Source organism: Megalobrama amblycephala, linkage group LG1 (assembly GCF_018812025.1).
Source record: "Megalobrama amblycephala isolate DHTTF-2021 linkage group LG1, ASM1881202v1, whole genome shotgun sequence".
NCBI classification, from domain to species: domain Eukaryota; kingdom Metazoa; phylum Chordata; class Actinopteri; order Cypriniformes; family Xenocyprididae; genus Megalobrama; species Megalobrama amblycephala.
The window spans coordinates 69977770-69999121 of record NC_063044.1 but is presented as its reverse complement, the minus strand read 5'-3'; the positions used below and the strand labels follow the sequence as shown (position 1 = coordinate 69999121).

General features: G+C 36.0%; 1 protein-coding gene and 2 long non-coding RNA genes across 5 annotated transcripts; 2 read left to right on the top strand and 1 right to left on the bottom strand.

Annotated features, from left to right (window-relative positions):
* The first annotated feature begins 3392 nt into the window (after positions 1-3392).
* On the top strand, positions 3393-5256 carry LOC125248637 (immune-associated nucleotide-binding protein 13-like). Its single transcript, XM_048160703.1, is given in 3 exon segments — positions 3393-4128; positions 4279-4475; positions 4477-5256. Coding segments are annotated over 3 exon segments (1626 nt in total). The 5' UTR covers positions 3393-3479.
* Positions 5257-8746: 3490 nt separating this feature from the next.
* Positions 8747-11327, top strand: LOC125248801. 3 transcript variants are annotated; one of them, XR_007180385.1, is made up of 4 exons: positions 8747-8895; positions 10386-10439; positions 10524-10725; positions 10834-11327. It is a non-coding gene; the product is annotated as an uncharacterized LOC125248801 (long non-coding RNA). The 3 variants fall into 3 exon arrangements; XR_007180384.1 differs by having other exon boundaries at positions 10386-10725; XR_007180383.1 differs by lacking the exon at positions 8747-8895 and having other exon boundaries at positions 9874-10439.
* Positions 11328-13691: 2364 nt separating this feature from the next.
* On the bottom strand, positions 13692-17494 carry LOC125248871. The gene is made up of 3 exons (XR_007180423.1): positions 17470-17494; positions 16035-16139; positions 13692-14422 (listed from the first exon to the last, which is right to left on the bottom strand). It is a non-coding gene; the product is annotated as an uncharacterized LOC125248871 (long non-coding RNA).
* Between the last annotated feature and the right edge of the window lie 3858 nt (positions 17495-21352).

The following is a 21352-nucleotide window of genomic DNA, read 5'->3' as shown; positions in this document are numbered from 1 at the left end:
ACAGAACCCATTAAGCATTCACAGTGCTGGAAAAAGTATGTGAACATTGTTTTTATTTTTTTTATTTACCAGGATGACCCACATCAGTTTTTTTAGTCTAAACATAAGTTAACTCAACTTGAAGATAACCTTTGTTTCGACTCACAAATAGTCAAGAGTGATGTGTTGTCTTGATTATTTGTGAGTTGAAACAAAAGTTATCTTCAAGTTGAGTTAACTCACATTTTTAAGGTAGCAGGTGCACTTTCATTTCTATGTTAACCAGCTGAAAATGTTTTATGTCCATAAAACTCAAGATATTGGAGCAAAAATGCCGCTTATTGAGTTTTTGTCTCATATTTTTCATATGAATTAAGCAGTATCACAAAAAGTAACGGAGTGCAATATTACACGAGTGCTGTTTTTGTCGCAAATATAGTGAGTCAAGTGCAAAATGCAATACTGATTTTATACAACAGTTCAGTAAGTTTATATTGTGTTATTTTAGACAAAATATTGTCTGTTTTGTTCAGTTTTGCCGATGAAACTATAAAGACAAAGCAGAACTGTTCATCTCCACGCAGTGTTTCATTTCTGAATCTGCGTTTTACAAAAGTTATGTAACAAAAGTGACACCATGATTCAGCGTGCCATTTATAAGAGACTTGAAGCGGCGCAACACACAGACCGACCGGTGTATGATATCAAAGACTTACAGTGATAATGATGGGTTACGCTTACCAATTTCTTGTTATTCACTTGGACATCGATGTCCTCATTTTAAGACACAGTTTTTTATTTTCTTTTTTACGTTTTCTGTTCTGCGCCCCAGACAGCTTCCCTCCTCTGTCCATTTTGGACATGTGACTGTCCATAACAGAGCAACGGCTCTTGTCGAAATGGTGAGCAGTTGATAGCACCATATATAATAAAAATATATATATTTTTTACTAATTTAATTAAAATGCTAAACAAACATTATTTTTCAACAAACAACATTTTTACATTTATTTTTAAAGGTGCCCTAGAACGTCTTTTTACAAGATGTAATATAAGTCTAAGGTGTCTCCTGAATGTGTCTGTGAAGTTTCAGCTCAAAATACCCCATAGATTTTTTTTATTAATTTTTTTAACTGCCTATTTTGGGGCATCATTAAATATGCACCGATATATAGGCTGCGGCCCCTTTAATTCTTGTGCTCCACGCCCACAGAGCTCACGCTTGCCTTAAACAGTGCATAAACAAAGTTCACACAGCTAATATAACCCTCAAAATGGATCTTTACAAAGTGTTCGTCATGTATGCTGCATGCATGCGTCGGATTATGTGAGTACAGTATTTATTTGATGTTTACATTTGATTCTGAATGAATTTGAGGCTGTGCTCCGTGGCTAAAGCTAACATTACACACTGTTGGAGAGATTTATAAAGAATGAAGTTGTGTTTATGAATTATACAGACTGCAAGTGTTTAAAAATGAAAATAGCGACGGCTCTTGTCTCCGTGAATACAGTAAGAAACGATGGTAACTTTAACCACATTTAACAGTACATTAGCAACATGCTAACGAAACATTTAGAAAGACAGTTTACAAATATCACTAAAAATATCATGATATCATGGATCTTGTCAGTTATTATTGCTTCATCTGCCATTTTTCGCTATTGTTCTTGCTTGCTTACCTAGTCTGATGATTCAGCTGTGCACAGATCCAGACATTAATACTGGCTGCCCTTGTCTAATGCCTTGAACATGGGCTGGCATATGCAAATATTGGGGGCGTACATATTAATGATCCCGACTGTTACGTAACAGTCGGTGTTATGTTGAGATTCGCCTGTTCTTCGGAGGTCTTTTAAACAAATGAGATTTATATAAGAAGGAGGAAACAATGGAGTTTGAGACTCACTGTATGTCATTTCCATGTACTGAACTCTTGTTATTCAACTATGCTGAGGTAAATTCAATTTTTAATTTTTAAACGTTTTATTCAAAAAGATTTTCAAATACGTTTTGGCACAATGGCGTCCCCCTCCGTGCGGCACCCCTATGCACTGCATATACTGCATACCCCAGTTTTTGCGCCACTGGGGACAATACTAGGGAAACATTGCCACCGTCTGCCTTGGTCTTCTTCACTTTCGGCTCTTCCACATTCTCTGATGCACAGCTCACTCTGGCCTGCAATTTTTCTGTTTCCTTTTCATTGCTTGGCCAGCCATTTTCCTGCAGATCGAAAACACAGTCTGTGATGCTTTTTTGGCTCAGCACAGCCTCGTTTACAGTGAGCTGTAAGGTGTGTGCCATACAGCCCATGCTTGCAAGCCCACATTCCTCCATCGCCATATTGCGTGCATCATCTCTGACCACAACATGCACTCTGTCTTCTCTTATATTCCTCTGTTTGAACATGGTTTCAAAATCTCGGCATATCATTGTCCCTGTATGTGATCTGGAGCACTCCTGTGCGTCCAGCAAGTCCTTTTGCATGTTAAAATATTCATCAAACCTCTGAGAATTAAAGCTAAGCATACTGACCGGGTTAACGTCAGATGTCCAAATGTCTATGGTGAAACTTATGCCAAGTCCACTCTTCTCGATCAAATTATGAATGTGTGTGGCGACCAAATCGTACAAGGCAGGGAGGGAAACATCAGAGAAGAAGCTGCGGCTCAGAAGGGTGTAATGTGGCTCCAAATGCTGTACTAACCTGGTCAAAAAGGACTAAAAATTGCATTACTTTGTCGTTTATGGCTTTAGCCTTTTCTCTATCTCTGGAAAACTTTTTACAATTTTCAAATGCTCGCTGAACGGGGACATCAACGCTCTGTGTTTTAGGCTTAGTGCTGGTAGCTGCTGCTTCATAATTTTTTTAATTCAGCTTTGTCGTGATGACAACCTTTCAAGTGAGATATAAGATTTGTTGTGTTAAAACTGGCATTGTCATCCACTGCCACACAGGAAAAACTTACAGACTGAACAAGACATCGTAATGAGCTTTAGTTTTAAAGCTGCAGTCGCTTGCACTCGGAAAGCGGATGAATCTCGGATAAATCAGACTGGTTGATTGATTTACCAACAAGTGGACTTTATTGGATCTAGTTATCAGATTTCATTTATTTTTTTTAAAGCAATAAAAATTACGTCATTTTCACCCATATTGCCTGATAATTTATCTGTCTGATAAATATCGTGCATCCCTAATAAAAAGCCTTAAATAATGTATAGTCAGCGGTACAATTTAAGTTTTTTTATACAATCCTGATTAAATTTGAGAGTAAAATGTGGGACATAGGAGGAAGGTTTATAATCGCATTTGTTCCATGGTTTCAGTGGAAGTTCAAACAGTCCTGTTCTTAATTTCAATTACATACTAATAATTAAAATGGTCTGCTTATGTTTGTCTGTGAAACAATCTATATTTTGTTCAATTCATATCTTGGCCACCTCTAATAAGAATAATGATCTCAACATATATCTTATTCTGTCTCTTTCAGAGATGTCAGCAAGATGCTTCAGTACAGATCCAGTGATCCGGATTCTTCTGATGGGCAGAAAGGGTTCTGGGAAAAGCTCATCTGGAAACACAATACTGGGAGAAAAGAGATTTAAAGTACACAAACAGAAAAAGAAACATGAGTCTGAAGTGTGTGAGGGTAAAACACAGATCGGAGAGAAGCAGGTTTGTGTGATTGATTGTCCAGATCTACTGGATCCAGATCTGAGTAAAGAGAAGCTGGAGATGATGAAAGGGCAGCTGGTCTCTGGATGTTCAGCAGGTCTCAGTTCAGTTCTGCTCACCGTTCCTCTAGAGGAACCTGTGGGAAATGAGGAAGAGATCCTGGATTCCATTAAGAATTTATTTGGTCCTGAAGTTCAGAAGTACATCATGATTCTGTTCACACATGAAGATGAGCTGGAGGATCTGGAACAGACCATTGATGAATATCTAAAACATCATCCAGATCTACAGCGACTGGTGACTGAATGTGGAGGAAAGTTTCACTGCTTCAATAACAAGAAGAAAGTGGAAGGTGTGGTCCCAGAACTACTGCAGAAGATTGAAGGAGTGATGATGGAGAACAGTGGCAATTTTATCATGGACCAAATGAAGAGGAGAGACAGCAAAGAGACAACTGCAATCAACTGTAAGTACTGTAATAATTAAAAGCATCTGCAAATGCTTTCAATGTAAATCTAACACTGTTTTTTTTTTTTTTAAAGAGAGTGTATTGAGAATATTGAGATTTATTTAAAGGAAAGAGGTCAGTGATTTGATTTTTCTGACTTAGTTTCAGATAATGGTCCAAATGCAATTGATGTGATTCCTGAGAGGAAAGACCAGATCAGGCTGGTTCTGCTGGGAAAAACTGGAGCTGGGAAAAGTGCGACTGGAAACACCATCATCGGCAGAAACGTGTTTGACTCTACCGTCAGTGCAATCTCTCAGACGAAACAGTGTCGGTCAGAAACTACAGTGAGGATTGGTAAACAAGATCTCAGTCATCGACACACCTGGACTTTATGATACTAAACTCAGTGAAAAGGAGGTTATTTCTGAAATAGTGAAATGCATAACTTACGCCTCTCCTGGACCACACGCTTTTATTATTGTGATTAAAGTGGGTCGATTCACGGAGGAGGAGAAAAACACCATTAAGCAACTCAAAGAAGTGTTTGGAAGACAGATGGAAAAATATTCTATGATCTTCTTCACTCACAAAGATCTGTTAGAGAAAGAAAAGAAACCCATTGAAGAGTTTGTTCAGGAAAGTGATCCAGATCTTAGAGAACTTGTAGAGAGCTGTGGAAACAGATTCTTCTGTTTGGATAATGAGTCTCCCAGTTTCCCACAGTTCAGAGATCTGCTCAGTAAAATAGAGAAGATGGTGGAAGAGAATGGAGGGACACACTTCACCAATGACATGTTTGAGGAAACAGAGAAACACATTCAGGAGATTCAGAAGAAGAAACTGGCTGATAAAGTCAAAGAGCAGAAACAGTCCGAATGGCAGAAAATATTCTGGCATTTAGTAGAGGAGTCAAGACAGGAAGCTAAACAGGCTTATTCTGACACATTCATCGGAGATCTTGTTTTGTATAATGTAAATGTATCAGATATACGTGAAGGCCTGAAGAATGTGGTGAGCCCTGAAGAGAGAGAAAGCGCAGTAAAGGAAGCTGAGAGGAAAGGAATCAGTCATGGGAAGGCATTAGGGCTTGCATTGAAAGCTACACGGACACTAACAAAACAGAAGATGTGCAAAGTACAGTGAGAGACTCAAAGATCAGACTAAAATAATAATGTTCTGATTGTGGTAAATGTGGGGAAAAGTTTACACCATGTTTTTATTTTTGTGGGGCTGGGCATAATTAGAAGCAAAAGATCAATGGCAGCTGATAATTTTCTGTTTGGAAGGCAAAGCTGGCAATTTATAAAACAAGGAAGAACAGAATCAAAATAGGTGTGGTCAAGAGATTACGTCTTTATTTAAAGTGCTTGTCAAATAAAGGGGGAGAAAGTTAGGATGATTCTAAGGGCCCACGCACTCTACAGCTGATTTATCATGATATAACTCTGTGTCCGTGGTGCTAATAGCAAAGAAACTTTTCCTGTAACTGATTCATCAAAATAATTAATTTAATTAATTTGCCGTTTATTGCTGATTATAACAGAAGCATATTTTAGGGCATCCTTTGGCCAAACAATCCAGTCCTTTTTTACCGGATGAAATACCTTTAAATGATCAATAAAAACCCATAAAATGCACTTTTAAAGTTGCCGAAAAGTGATTACGGCCTCTATTTATTGAGTGAACTGTTCTTTCTGCCTCAAAATGACTTGATTTCATTCATGAGGGTTATATTTGACAGATTATAGCTCATTCAGCCTTTTTACCTGTTGTAACACCTTTATATGGTAAATAAAACAATAAATTGCAGTTGCCGAAAAGTGATTACGGCCTCTATTTATTGAGTGAACTTTCTTTCTGCCTCAAAATGACTTGATTTCATTCATGAGGGTTATATTTGACAGATTCTAGCTTATTCTGGGGTAAAAGTTTCTTTGAGGCAGAAAGAACAGTTCATCAATAAATAGAGGCCGTAATCCTTTTCGGCACTTTAAAAGGATTTTTATTGATCATTTAAAGGTATTTCACCTGGTAAAAAAGGACTGGATTGTTTGGCACAAAGAATGCCCTAAAATAGGCTTCTGTTATAATCAGCAATAAACAGCAAATTCATTAAATTAATAATTTTGATTAATCAGTTACAGGAAAAGTTTCTTTGCTATTAGCACCACGGACACAGAGTTATATGTATTTGCAGGTTATGGCATTTGATCATGATAACATCAGCTGTAGACATGTAGAAACAGGAGCGATACCCTTTAAACATGCTGTGCGCGCTCCCACGGACGGCAGTCAGTTTTTGGCACGACAGCAGCACTTCTCGCTTCACATTTACATGCTGTGGCATGTTGTAGCTATAGCTTCTATCGGTGTTGCTATTTCTCATAACAAATGCTATAAAAAGAAAGAAAGAAAACTTGGTCTTACCTTTATATCCTTACTGTAACAAATGCTATAGTTGACAATAACAAGATTTTTATTTTTATTTTAAGGATTTTTATTTTCAGGCTGAGTACAAGTTAGAACGAGTTTTAGAATATGAATATATGAATGAATATGAATATGAATATTTGATTACTGTATTTTTCTATTACATTTACATTATAAATCATCTGCTAGTGCTACAGCCATGGGAGGTTTGATTTTGCAATGCTTGCTATTGTTGTTTGATCTTATGATTGTGTGGTTTGAGTAATTTTAACTTTATATACTTGGAATTACAGTTTTTAAACATGATTATGAATGTTACCAGTTGTCAAAAGGTTGGGGGCATTTAAGTAGATACAAATTCATGTCCAATATCTATGCTAAAGTTTAAACTTTCACAATCATTTGAAAACCATTTTCTGTTCTAATCTGTTAAAGTTTCTGCTAATAAATAAACGTAAAAGTGTTCAAGTCATCATTCAAAGTTGGTTTCTTGTCATTTTTCACTTTATAAACAATAAATAACAATCACCACCCAGGTATGTTGTGTGATGTTGGATGCATCCTGTGGCTGGCACTGGATTGAGGTTGCTCCTCTGCAGGTACACTCTTAGAAGAGGTCGAACCTTTGGAGTTCAATAAAGAACTTTACAGTGCAAATATGAACTTCTAACTATCAAAAAGGTTCAAAGTTGAACTTACAGGTAAACTGGTTATTTGGAAGTTCTTTTTAGAACCTTTGTTGTGGTAACAGGGTTCATATTAGAACCTGTGTGTAGTTAAGGTTCGTTTATGAACCTTTTCTAATATGATTGGATTCTGTGACCTCCCCTTCAATAACATTGAAAGACACCATGTTTTTTATCCATTTTTAGAGCATAAACTAAGAAGACCAAGAATAAAAATTCAGTTTTACATTCATAAATGGACAAGAAGCTGTTCAATGTTAAATGGAGAGGTGACGTGAAATTCTTAGCCCTAAAAATAGACCGTGTTCAATATCTCCCGCTTAGACAACCATATAAATATTCCCCAATTGAAAAGGACACTATGCATTTTTGGAACAAAAATCATGAGTAAGGTGTGATGCACAGGCAATTTATTTTACGTTTCATCTCTCCTTCTGTTCCAACTTTATCTACTTTGTTATTAGCTGATGCTCATGTTTTAGAAAACATTTCATAATTGTATTGTGTAAGGTTTCATCAGGAAGATTATTTTTTTCTTTATTTAGTTTATTATTATTATCATTACTACTACTACTATTGCTTTTACTACAACGGTTGTTAATCATTTATGTGTTGAGATTGCTTGTGCCTAAACGTTTTTACAAAATAAGAATACTGACAAATAACTAGCAATTCAAAAGTACATTATTTTAACTAAAAGTAAACGAGATTATTAATATTGTAATATCGTTTTTAAGCATGAGTAAGCAAATCCTTCAAATATCTGGGCTTTGGTACGCAACGCAATGCACTGAATCTCCACAAGTTTCTCTCGCGCAATGATGTCAGCGGTCACGTGGAAAAACCGTTACAAATTTTGAAGCGGCAGCAGCGGGACCGAGTGGGACTGAGCGGAACGACGCAAAAATCTCAGGTAAGACAACATAACGTCTCAAATAAACTATTAACTTTTTGAAATGCTATGAAACACCTATTTAATGTCATAATAACATTAGGGTGTGTGATAATGAATAAATGACAACGGGCCTAAGCACACACGTCGTGTTAATGCAGCCACAATATTGTCAATTTAACGGCCTGGAGAAATAACCACTTACTACACCTTTCCCACATGTACTATTTCAAGATATTTTTCCGTTTTTCATCCTTACTGTGTGTGCGCGTGTGTTTGCACGCGCGCCCGAGAGAGAGAGAGAGAGAGAGAGAGAGAGGGGGGGGGAATTTAGTAAAAATAGTAAAAATGAAAAGTTTAATTTTATTCATATTTTATAACGCATTGTTTTCTAAATTGCAATATTTCTCTGCATATAGACGCAAGAATGAGCTCAGAGCTGATTCACTGGAAAATCCATGTGGCTGACTGGTTGATGGCAACAGTTTCCAGGAGTTCATCCCTACATTTCAAGATTTATCTCACAAAAATGCACACTCTGTTTAACTTCCCCATTGCAGCAAAACAGACATTTCACAGATAAGCAGATATGACATTCTCCTATTGAATCCTGTTGTTTTAACAGACAATGGAATTGATGGGGACACTCGAATGAACCTAACTGAATATGATAGCTAAAATATTCCCTAAATGGATAGATCAAGTAAAATTCATAAAATTAGAAGAAAACCTAAAGACTGAGATGCCTACCAAGACCACACACACCAATCATGTGTAAGTTTATTACATCTACTCTTAATGTTTTAAAAAAGTATGTGGACACCTCTATTAATTATTAATAACATTTTTTAATTACTTAATAGGTTGTACTGAAGAATTCAGTGACTAGCATTTTCTCACATGTATGTATTTAGTTGACACTGTTATCCAAAACAACTTACATTGCTTTAAACTTATATTGCATTCCCGTTTTGGAATGGGATGCCCATCAACTCGTATAGGTGTGATGGTTAGGTTTCCACATACTTTTAGCTAAACTGTATTGCTATCATTGCAAATTACTGAGCTGTTAGTACTATTATAATATGCATCTCTCTGCAGTTTTGTGTTTCTGTAGGACTTGATTTGGTATTTCACATGGATCAACCTCAACACAACGTATTGCTCAAACAGGGTGGCCAGAAATTTATCAGCTACCCCACTAGCAGTACAAAAAAACTTGAGGAGAGTGGAGATTTTTTTTCTTTATAAAATTAATTTATTACTTTTTTTATCACAATGCAAATGGAGTTAAAAAATAATCTGTTTGATCAGATGTGCACATATATATGGTAATTCCCATAGTGAAGTACAGGTAAGTGCATAATTTTAAAGAAAGATGGAGAGTAAAATTGCCTTTCTTTGATTTTAGGTAAATCAAGCAAACAATACAACAAGGTTACTTCAGCCCTGGTTATCAAAAACCAGTCTTAAGTGACAAGACTGGGAGAGTGTATGTCAGAACGTGTCAAAGAGCCTTGCAGTTTCATAAAACCTTTTATAGTATTTTAAATAATATTATTTTTAAAGGAGTCATGGTGTCACGGACAGAAGGAGACAACAGAGCTAATACAGTTCACAAAGGTTTATTATTGCAGGTGGCAGAGATGGGGAGAATAAACAGGTTAGTAGATCGAATGATGACAGGTTGAATGAACTTAGCTGGACGATAACAGTCTCTTTGTATTTGTAGATGATGGTGAGCGGATTCACCTTCAGATAATAAATAAAGATATTTTTAATATTCTCTCATCATTTATGTCCATTCATTGAAAGACTGTTTTGGCTGTTTTGGAAGCTTGAATGTGCGCGCAAGCACAAGAACCAATGAGATTTGTTCTTGCACGTGGTGCACACGTTTCCGCATCCGTTGACCATAAGAGATATAAATACATATGTAGTTTCATCAATGTTTATGTGAATAAACGGCTAAATTACAATTTGTTCATCATATAAAGCGGTCGATCGTGTCTCGTTAGAAGACTTGGATTGAACCTGCTCACTCCCTGTAACACTTAAGGTGAAGTTTTCCAAACCTTATGTTATACTTAGGGAAATGACAGTTAAGGGGCTTTATGCAACACATCATTTTTTTAAAGGATTGAACACACCTTGTCGAATTGTTCGCTTGTTGGAGACCTGGAAATATAGAGAACCGTTTTTACTCTCCACCATTCTCTAAAATTACGCACTTGCTTCATAATATATTTCTTTTGTTTTTTTAGATGGACAATCTGTCTGACCAAGATGTGTATCAAAAGAGGTCAAGGGCAGTTGGGGTAAGTGTCCCAGACAGAATCAACTTAAGTTTTTTAAGAATAACAGACTTAGCATGTTTTTGCAGAAATAGCATGTTTTTGTAGGTAGATTTATTCAGGAGAAGATTACAGATGATTACAGCATTGGGATCCACTTGGATAAAATGAAAATCAAATGCTTGAAGATCACCAAATCCTTTTAGAGGACTAAATGACATGGACAAAGCGTGAGAGGACAGACTATATAAAACATCACTCCACGAAGGAAATATTATCATGATATCCAGCCCTTAATGTCCCCTCAGTTGTGAGTAAAATTATGTTTCAAATTATGACTTAAAAGCAAATAATAATGTAAATTATGTATCATTTAATACTGTTATATTTAATATAACATTATTCTCTTCTTGTTTAGGAACCACTTACACCCAACCCTGTGCTGTATATACTGTAAATGGATGTGCCTTGGATGCAGTATGTTTTAGAAATAATGATGCAAGGGGAGAAGGTCTGTGAAGTAGACGATATGACCAGGTCATATAACCATGTTATTCTAATGACAATGTACTTCATCTTCAACCTTGAATATGCTTCAAAGCCGAGAAACACTCTAACATTCTTTGAAAAATATTTAATGTGCCATAATGCCAAAACCAAAATTCTACCCACAGTGATAAAAATGTCCTGTTTAATGTCCTGTTTAAACATTATCTTAAAAATTATATATAAATTAAATATAATTAAATGATTAAAAATAATATAAAAATGATAGATATTCAGCTACATTCTGTTACAGGTTGATGGAAATTTATAGATTAATGAATGAATTTATTTATTTGATTGTTTATTTATTTATTTATTTGATTGAATGATAAAAAACAATATTCCTTTTTTCTCTGTTAATTGGTGCCTGTGTGTGCTCACATTTTATATTTATGTATTAAACATTTTATAGACAATCATTGTGTTCTGTATTCAATGTTTTGAAATGGGATTAAGATATAGTAATATAAGTTATATATAAGACATATAGTATAATGTATAATTTATATTATATTTTAATAATTATTATTAATATATGTTATTGCTATCTAAAAGGAAAAGGTTCAAAATGGAACCTTAATGGGGCTTTAATGCACCTTTAAGTGAAGGTTCCAATTAGAACCTTTTTAAAAAGGTTCAAAAATGAACCTTTAAGGTTCCCCCACAGTTGCAATCGCCAGGAACCTCAAAAGGTTCATTTTTGAACCTTTTCTTCTTAGGCCCCGTCCACACGGAGACGGAGCTTACCCCAATCCGATCTTTTTTTTCCCTCGTTCTAAAAAAAAAATCCCGTCCACACGGCGCCGTATCAAGAAATATCTGCGTCCACACGAAACCAGTGAAACCGACTGAAAACGATGTAGTATACATGCCAGATCAGTATGTGGCGCTGTAATTTTGCCACAGAGATACTCTAAAAATGGAGAAGAAGAATTGGAGCATGCGCATAAACCTTGCGCGCTGTATACAAACCAATGCTGCGTTCCAATTCGCCTACTTATACTACGCCCTAAAAGTATGTACTCTTTCTGTGAACAAAAAGTACTTACTTTTGAGTGTGTAGCAAAAGATTAGACAAGCTTTGGGACATACTATCACGTCATACAATTGCGTCTTTGATCTCTGTCGCATCCAGTCACCGTAAACTGCCCTGTCAATCATCTTACATCCTCCATATTTCATTTAGCTAATTTCCTACCATATCGGAGAGAAATGCAGCACGTTGATCCCCAGATAGCAAAAATCATCTGGCCCAGATCTGGCCCAGACACTTCTTAAGTTCTGGCCCAGATCCGTAAAACGGACTCGGGCCGGTGTCTTTTGGCACAACGGGCCAATACCGGCACGGATCCGTTTTTCCTCATCTGGACCAGCACTGGGCCAGCTCCGGACCACATGTGGATTCCTTTATGCCGATTTGGGCCAAATGTGGGCCAGATCTGGTCCAGCTCTGTTCTGGATCTGGTCCAGAACCGTGCCGGATCAGGGCCAGCTCATTTTGTATACAGCACACCCCCTCCCCCCCTCACCCCTCTGAATAGTATACATATCTAGAATTTCAAGAATCTTCTCATATACATGATTAAATATTTTATTGTCTGATATTTTTTCTGTTAAGTTTTAACATTAAATACTTAGGCAATACAAAGTTTAAAGTACTGATTTAGATTTATAGACAATTAATGTACTGAACACTTTTTTTTACACTAAAATACGACCTTATAATCTATTGTTAGCACTAACTCAGCAGCAACTACTTTACAGTAAACATACATTCAAAATACAATTGGACAGAGTAAATTTGACATAATCAAGGGCTTTATCTTTTAATCCATCTTCTATTTATTTGGCATATTAAAACAAATACACAAAACAATGCAAAACAGTGGATCTTTTTCTTTTGATAATTTTTGCACAAGTACTCAAAGTTTATATAAAACACTTAAGTGTCTCTACTTGCCATTAAAGTGTTAGTTCACCTAAAAAAATAAAACAATGTCATTATTTACTCACCTTCATTTTGTTCTACAACCGTAAGACTTTCATTCATCTTCGGGACACAAATTAAGATCTTTCTGATGAAATACAAGAGCTTTCTGTTCCTGTTGACAGCTATGCAACTACCACTCTGATGCTTAAAAAGCACATAAAGAGATTGTAAAACTAATCCATATAAATCGAGCACTTTAGTCCAAAATTTTCTGAAGAGACACAAGCGCTTTATTTGATGAAGGATTTTATTCACATATAAGCATTTATCAACTCACACGTCAGTTGTGGTAAAGGGAAGCTATAAGGTTCATTCTTGTGTTACACAGCACGCTTGAGCATCAGCAAGAGATTTGTTCATCATATAAAGTGATCGTTTAATCCAAATTCCACTCAATTTATATGGATTAGTTTGGCGATCTCTTTATGAACTTTGTAGCTGAAGTTCATAGAAGTGTAGAAGAGGTAGTTGTGTAGCTGTCAACAGAGACAGAAATCTTTCAGATTTCATCAAAAAGATCTTCATTTGAGTTCCAAAGATGAAAAAGTATTACGATTTTGGAACAAAATTAGATGAGTAATTAATGACAGAATTTTCATTTTTGGGTGAAATATCCCTTTAAAGGATTAGTTCACTTTCAATGAAAATTACCCCAAGCTTTACTCACCCTCAAGCCATTCTAGGTGTATGTGACTTTTTGATGAACACAATCGGAGATATATTAAAGTAATTAAGCTTGAGGGTGAGTAAAGCTTGGGGTAATTTTCATTTGAAAGTGAACTAATCCTAAGTCTCTAGTTACATCATATTCAATAAGCTTAAAGGGATCATTCACCCAAAAATGAAAATTTGCCGTTAATTTACTATCAGTAAAGAAGATTTTTAGCTGAAAATGTGGTCCTTGGTGATTTGTATAATATAAAAGTATAATATAAAAGTCAATGGCTAGTCCCTTTGAGAGTCAAAAAAACATATTCAGGCAAAACAAAATGAATACGTGTGGCTCCAGATGATTCATTGAGGTCTAATGAAGCGAAAACATTGGTCTGTTTCGCTTCATAAGACCTCAATGTAATGTCAGCATCAGTCACAGGTATTAACTTTGTTTTGCCTGTAATATGTTTTTATGACTCTCAAAGTGACTGTAGCCATTGACTTGCATTCACCAAGGACCATGGTTTCAGCTAAAAATGTCACCTACATCATGGATGGCTTGAGGGTGAGTAAATTAACAGCAAATTTTCATTTTCTGGTGAACTATCCTTTAAACATTGATACACAAATAGTTAAACAATCTCACAACTTTTCTTAATGTATATTTAAAGAAGAAAATAGAAGAAATTGGGAAAAAAGCATACAAATAATAATTTCATATAATGAACCATAAACACATCAAGAACCAATCAGGACAGTCGGAAAACCATGGTATTACAAACCACTTCATATGTGCCGTTTAATTCCCATGAGGCATCTGCAGGGAAAAAAAAAAAGAAGAAAGCTGTTAGATATTCATGTAATTGTCCCACTAAATCAAGAATCTGACTGTTGTGAGGCTTGCTGTGTGTAGTAATTTCTGATGTTGGTGGAGATATTAGCCTCATTCAGACTGTCAGTCCAAATCCGATTTTTGTGCATATCCGATTGGAATGCAATCATAAAGTGTGAATCACATTTCATGTAATTTGTTTTGCAATTTTTACAAATCTGCTTTGAGCTACATTCATATGTGGTTTGAAATCATATTCACATGTCATTTCTGGAAATCAATTTCAGTTTGACCGATCTGATCAGAATTTGCGTGGTTTATGTCACTTTCTCAGATTCCAATCGAATACACAAATAATCGTATTTGGACTGACAGTGTGAACATAGCCTTTGACACATCAGACAGGCTGTGTATTTTGTCTTTCAATTTCTCCTTCTCACTCTATGTTAAAGCACACCAAAGCAATCTAGTGCTATTGGTCTGATCACTCGGCTTTGGCTGATATTTTGTTGACACTTATTTACATCACACAAATGAACACCAACTTTTAACAACTGCTGCAAATTAAATGATTAGTTCACTTTCAAGTAAAATTTTCCTGATAATTTACTCACCCCCACGTCATCCAAGATGTTCATGTCTTTCTTTCTTCAGTCGAAAAGAAATTAAGGTTTTTGATTAAAACATTCCAGGATTATTCTCCTTATAGTGGACTTCAATAACCTCCAAACGGTTGAAGGTCAAAATTACAGTTTCAGTGCAGCTTCAAAGGGCTTTAAACGATACCAGACGAGGAATAAGGGTCTTATCTAGTGAAACGATCGGTCATTTTCGAAAAAAATAAATAAAAATACAACTGTATATGCTTTATAAACACAAATGATCATCAAATGATCATCATACACCTTCCCTATTCTACTTACGGAACGAACGCGGCGCCAATTCCGTTTTTTTCTGTAAGTTGAATAGGGAAGGCGTAGGCCATACAGCCTGTCTGGAACCACTGGAAGTCCACTATAAGGAGAAAAATCCTGGAATGTTTTCATCAAAAACCTTAATTTGTTTTCGACTGAAGAAAGGAAGACATGAACATCTTGGATGACATGGGGGTAAGTAAATTATCAGGAAAATTTGATTTTAAAGTGAACTAATCCTTTAAAATTACCAGAATAAAAAAAAAATCACTCATGTATGTATCGTGATAAAAGTCTGTTCTCCTATACACATTTTTCACTGTTGTATCCAAGTAAAAAATCTGTAAATTTCTCCTTATGCTTTTCTCATGTACAATTTGAACTAAATATGAATATAAAAAAAATATTAATATTAAAAATATTAAAATAATGCTTTTCGTATAATGTTTTCTAAAAAAAATAAGACAAGCCCAGTCCACAGAAAATAATCTCTAAATGTAGAGATAATACTGTTCAGTATTATATAAATAAATGTGCTGCAACTGGGCTTGGCATACACTAACATGTGACAATACAAACTCAACTGCCCCTTTTTTCTTTATGAAGTCAGCTACTATTGCTTATTGTAATGGTATGGTGACGAAACACAACCCGCCACTACGCTGCTTCTATCTGAAATTTACCTCAGTTAAGGCCTCTTTGGCTTTGGCACGTTCCTTCTGGCCACCGCCACAGTCAAAGGCAAGAATCTGCTGCACTGGTAGAGGACTGGTTATTCCTTACAACTCCTGTTGAGAAAAAAAAAAATATATATATGTGCAATAAACATCTCCAACCTCCAGACTAATAAGCTCCTGAATCCTGATTGAAATCTCATCAGTAATGTAGATCAGTTAAAGGATAAACAGGTATATAGAGAATTTAAATAATAATTTAAATTTAGCAGAATCATTTAATATGCTGATTTGGTGCTCATGCAAAATTTCTAATTATTATCAATGTTGAAAATGCTTGTGCTGCTTAACATTTTTGTGGAAATGGTGATACTTTTTTTTAGGATTCTTTGATGATTAGAAAATGTTAATTAATTTATTTGCATTTATTGAATTAAGTTTATTACAACATTTACTAAATAGAATTTTTTTGTTAATAAATGTCGTCATTTAGGGTTGACTGTCACTTTTGATCGTTTTAAAGTATCATTGATGAAGTATTAATTTCTCTTTTTTAATCTTACCACAAATGTTTGAATGATAGAATTGTTTCCACAAAAATATAAAGCAACACAACTGTTTTGAATACTGATAATAATCATAAATGTTTCTTGAGCATATTAGAATGATTTCTGAAGGATCATGTGACACTGAAGACTGGAGTAATGATGCTGAAAATTCAGCTTTGCCATCACAGGAATAAATTATATTTTACTATAGAATGCAGGTTAATAATATTTCACAATATTACTGTTTTTACTGTATGTTTGATTAAATAAATGCAGCCTTGGTGAGGAGAAGAGACTATATCATTAGTTAGCATTAGTTGACATGAATAAGAATGAACCACTTTTACATCATTTATTATAATAAATGATGTATAATTATAATCATTGTTAATGTTAATTTCAACATTTACAAATACATTAAATTCTAATGTTGTATTTGTTAACATTAGTTAATGCACTGTAAAGTAACATGAACAATGGACAACTGTATTTTATTAGCTAAAGTTAACAAAGATTAACAAATAACTATGTAATGTTAATGGTTAGTTCATGTTATAAACTAAGAAATGAACCCTTGTTGTAAAGTAACGTTACGGGTCTGCGGTAGGCCTTAGCTAGATTACGTTAACACTAGCTTATCACTAGCATTACCACGCAATTAAAACTTTAACAGGGAAAATTAAAGCAGTTAAAATTCGTCAGTTATATAATTATAATCCTCTGGATCGTCTGCGTGTTAGCGTGCCCTCTGCTAACATAAGAGTTAACTAACATTACGATTCAATACCGATCTAATAAGCAATAAAAACTCCAAACCTTAAGTTTAAACTTTAAGACAACGAGTACACAATATAATTAATAAGAAATTAATTCATTAATAGAACAGTTTGACTTACTTTGGTGATGTTTTTGAAGTAGGATATCGACCGAGCACCGTCTGTGTCTGCCTCCTCTTCTAAACTCCAGAAAAAAAAAAAAATTCGCGCGCTCGTTTCCACGGATACGGGCCGAATCTGCGTTGCGACTGTTGTTCCCGCCCACGGAAACCGGGACCGGGCTGGATCCGTTTTAGAGCAGTGAAACGGAGGTGACTGTAATGCGGATTTGCCGGTTTGAAAACGGATCCGGCACGGAGTCACCTGCTGTCTGGGTCTGCAGTCGCGAGTCTTTCATGTGGAGAACTCTCCTCATATTAATGCATAATGAGCATTAAAAGTAATGGCCATTCGGATCTTTATAAAGTCCATTGGTATTTGCAGATGAAAAAAACGGGTAACATTAAATATATTTTCTATCAGGTTAAACGGATTATTAGTCACTCAAACCTCTCAGCGTCGATCGCGCGTATCCGCCATGTTTTGTAGTTTTTTAACACTTTTTACTCGTGTTTGTAGTTCTGAACTGAATCCTCGTCCAATGCGCAATGGGTTGTGGGCAATATTAGCCTTTATAGTGTGCACGGATCCACACTTCGAAAATCTACCGGAAATAGTAGACCATCCGGGGACTTTTGGCATACTCTTTTCAAGATACTATGCTTTGGGACACACTTATTTTAATCTCACATACTATTTAGGATGGATAGTATGGACATTGGAACGCAGGGCATGATACAAACCCTCATACGTTCTGAAAAGTGAAGCCACGGGCTCTTTGATCGCCCCCTGGAGGCTGGATGCAGTACAGGTCATAAACCCCGCCCTCTCAATGCAGTCGAATGAGACTTCAGTGAAAACTTAAAAATAAATTCTGCTTCAAATAAAACTTTCTGAAAGATGGTTTTGGGCATTTAAGGTAGTTGTTATCACACTGATATATATTCAATTGTTCGTTTTGTGATGATTTAGATTTTAGCTAGCAATTTGATGCTATAAAAACGGGGCGTGTCGTCATGATTCGAAGTTGATTGACAGCTTGTCTGAGGACTGTCGGAGCCTCGAGGGAGATTGAAGATGTATTAACTAACTGTTAATTTTCGATTTCTTTGTTATTTAACACCAACAAAATTAGTTGTTCAGCAGTAAACTGTACTAACCGACCTACAGGATCTGACGGATCACTGAACTTTTTTCTGTAACATCAAATGTGGACGTTATAAGCTAATTAATAAATGTTATTAGTTAAGATAACACACCTAATGTTAACCATGTCAGGAAAAAGCAGGTGATCGTTATCTGGCAGTTACTTATTATTTTTATTGGTATAAAAATAATTAGCAGGACAAAAACTAATGATAGCCTACTCTAATTACAGCAATCGATCTCCTGTAACGTTAGTTGAACTTGATTTAAAATGGCAGGACCGTTCTGACGATTTAGAGTTGTTTCTAGTGGCATACTATATTGATTTTATCTACTGAATTTGCTGTTTCAAAAATATTATTGTTCTAGAAACAGAATAGCCTATTATTTTATAGGTAGACTTTTAAATTGTGTATAATTTTTATAGTCTATTTAAAATACATGAATGATGACGCAGTCGTCTGGGCGGAAGTTTGATATCGCGACTCCGCCTCCGGCTCCACTGATGATTCCTTCTGCGCATGCCCAGGCTCCAAACTTTTTTTTTTGACGTATTGCGTAACGTGTCAGCGCCCATTCATCAGCCCATTTTGGCTTCAGTTCAATACAATGGAAGGAAGCGGCGTCGCGTCGTCCATCTTTTTTTACAGTCTATGTACAAACCCAATACAACAACAAGATGAAGATGGCGAACGCAACAAAAGCAACAGTGTATGGCGAGCCGTTTTAACATTTAACAGCTAGACTGGATATGCGTCGCGGATATCTGCATTTTGGTTTTGCCTCGTCGAAAAGAACATTTCGGATGTCCGCAACTGCGTTCTTCCTATCCGTGATTGTCATTTCAGATATCCACAAAGACATTCTTCCTAGGACAAATGACGTCACTTTTGCCATTCATTTGTATGGGGTTTATCATTACAGATATCTACGATTCAGTTGCAGATATCCACTATGTGAATTACGGATATCTGTAACTGAATTGTAGATATCTGTAATTCCAGTTTGAGATATCTACAATTTGATTCTGACTAGTCACAACTCCAGTTCAAGATATCTTTAATTCAACTCAATTCAAGATATCTACGTGTTCCTTTTCAGATATCTCAAATTAAGTTTTGACTAGGCGAAATGACGTTGTAGATATCTGTAACCGGAATTACGACTAGTCAAAATGGCGTTGTAGATATCTCGAACCGGAGTTAGGGATAGTCATAATTTAATTGTAGATATCTATTATCAAGTTATGGATATGTCGAAATGAATTTTGATTAAAGATATCTGAAATTTGAGATATCGGTAACTTTCGTTCCGCCTAGTCAAAATGTAATTGCAGATATCTCGAATTAGAGTTTTGACTAGGCGAAATGACGTTGCAGATATCTTTATGCAAATCAGGCCGGCACTTTTAGGCGGGAGCAGAGCGTGTTATTGTTCTAATCATTCAAATCGCGCCTGTTAACTCGTAATTAGCACTGATTGGCACCATGCCGTAATCACTAGTCATAATGACGTTTGTTTGAGATATCTTTAACCTTCATTCTGCCTAGGCAAAACTGAATTACGGATATCTGCAATCGTCATTTAAGATGTGTGACGAGTCGAATGTCGTTTTCAATGACGTCATTGCAGATATCTGTAATTCAGTTTTGCCTAGTCAAAACCGCATTGCAGATATCTCCATCTGTCGTTTCGACTAGTCACAATTACGTTACGGATATCTCGAATGACAATTCCGACTATCCAAAATGTAATTACGACTAGTCAGAAAAGACGTCGGTGATATCTACAACGTTAATTCCGGATAGTCGAACTTAACTTTTAAATGTTAAAACGGCTTGCCATAACAGTGGACTCATTCGTATGGACCGACGACTGGTTCTGCCAGATCTTACCCAAAATCTTCTTCTGGTTGCCCTCCTGTGGTTGTCCTCCGCGGTGGACCTAAGAGTGTGGCGTATGTTGTTGTCTATAATCATTTGTTGTTCACCGTAGTGGCAAAGGAGCAGAAGATTTTGCTTTAGTAAAGCTAACTGTTGCAGCACGAACACAATCATGTAGTCCACCATTGTTGTTGTTGCTCTTACGTGACGTAGCGTTGTCTTGACTACGGTCGACACGTGGGGGTGAATGACATCATCGTTTCAGAAAATATACGGATTGCCCCGTCCACACGAAAACGCAAAGACGGCGTTTTCAAATTTATCCACTCTGGGACCCGGTTTCAAAAAATAGCGGTTTACCATTCGAAAACGCCGGATCCGTGTGGACGAAACGCCTATCCGATTAAAAATTTGTGCGGTTTCACTGAAACCCGTCTCCGTGTGGACGGGGCCTTAGAGTGTAGGTGGAAGTCATTTGTGATGTGTATTTAAGAATTTGCTCGTATTGTAGCGGCATCATTGTTTGTGCGTAGTCCAGTGTTTCCCAAACTGTTTTCAGTCACAGCACCCTTTAAAGTATTTTCAAAAATTTGTGGCACCCCACACTAGTGTCGTCACGATACTACTTTAATACAATTTCTTGAAAATTATGGATTTTCAATACCATAGGGAAGAACCTCCATATATAGGAGTATCAAACTATATTATCTAATTTATTTGTCCATCCATTGAAAGTCAGTAATTTCTTCTGAAGAGATTATTTTGATGACAGATTTGAGTTTTTATTCATATATAAATATTGCTCAATTACCATTACAACTATCCCACCTAGCCTAAATGTTTGCTCTCTCAGTGTATTTGTGTTTTTATATTGG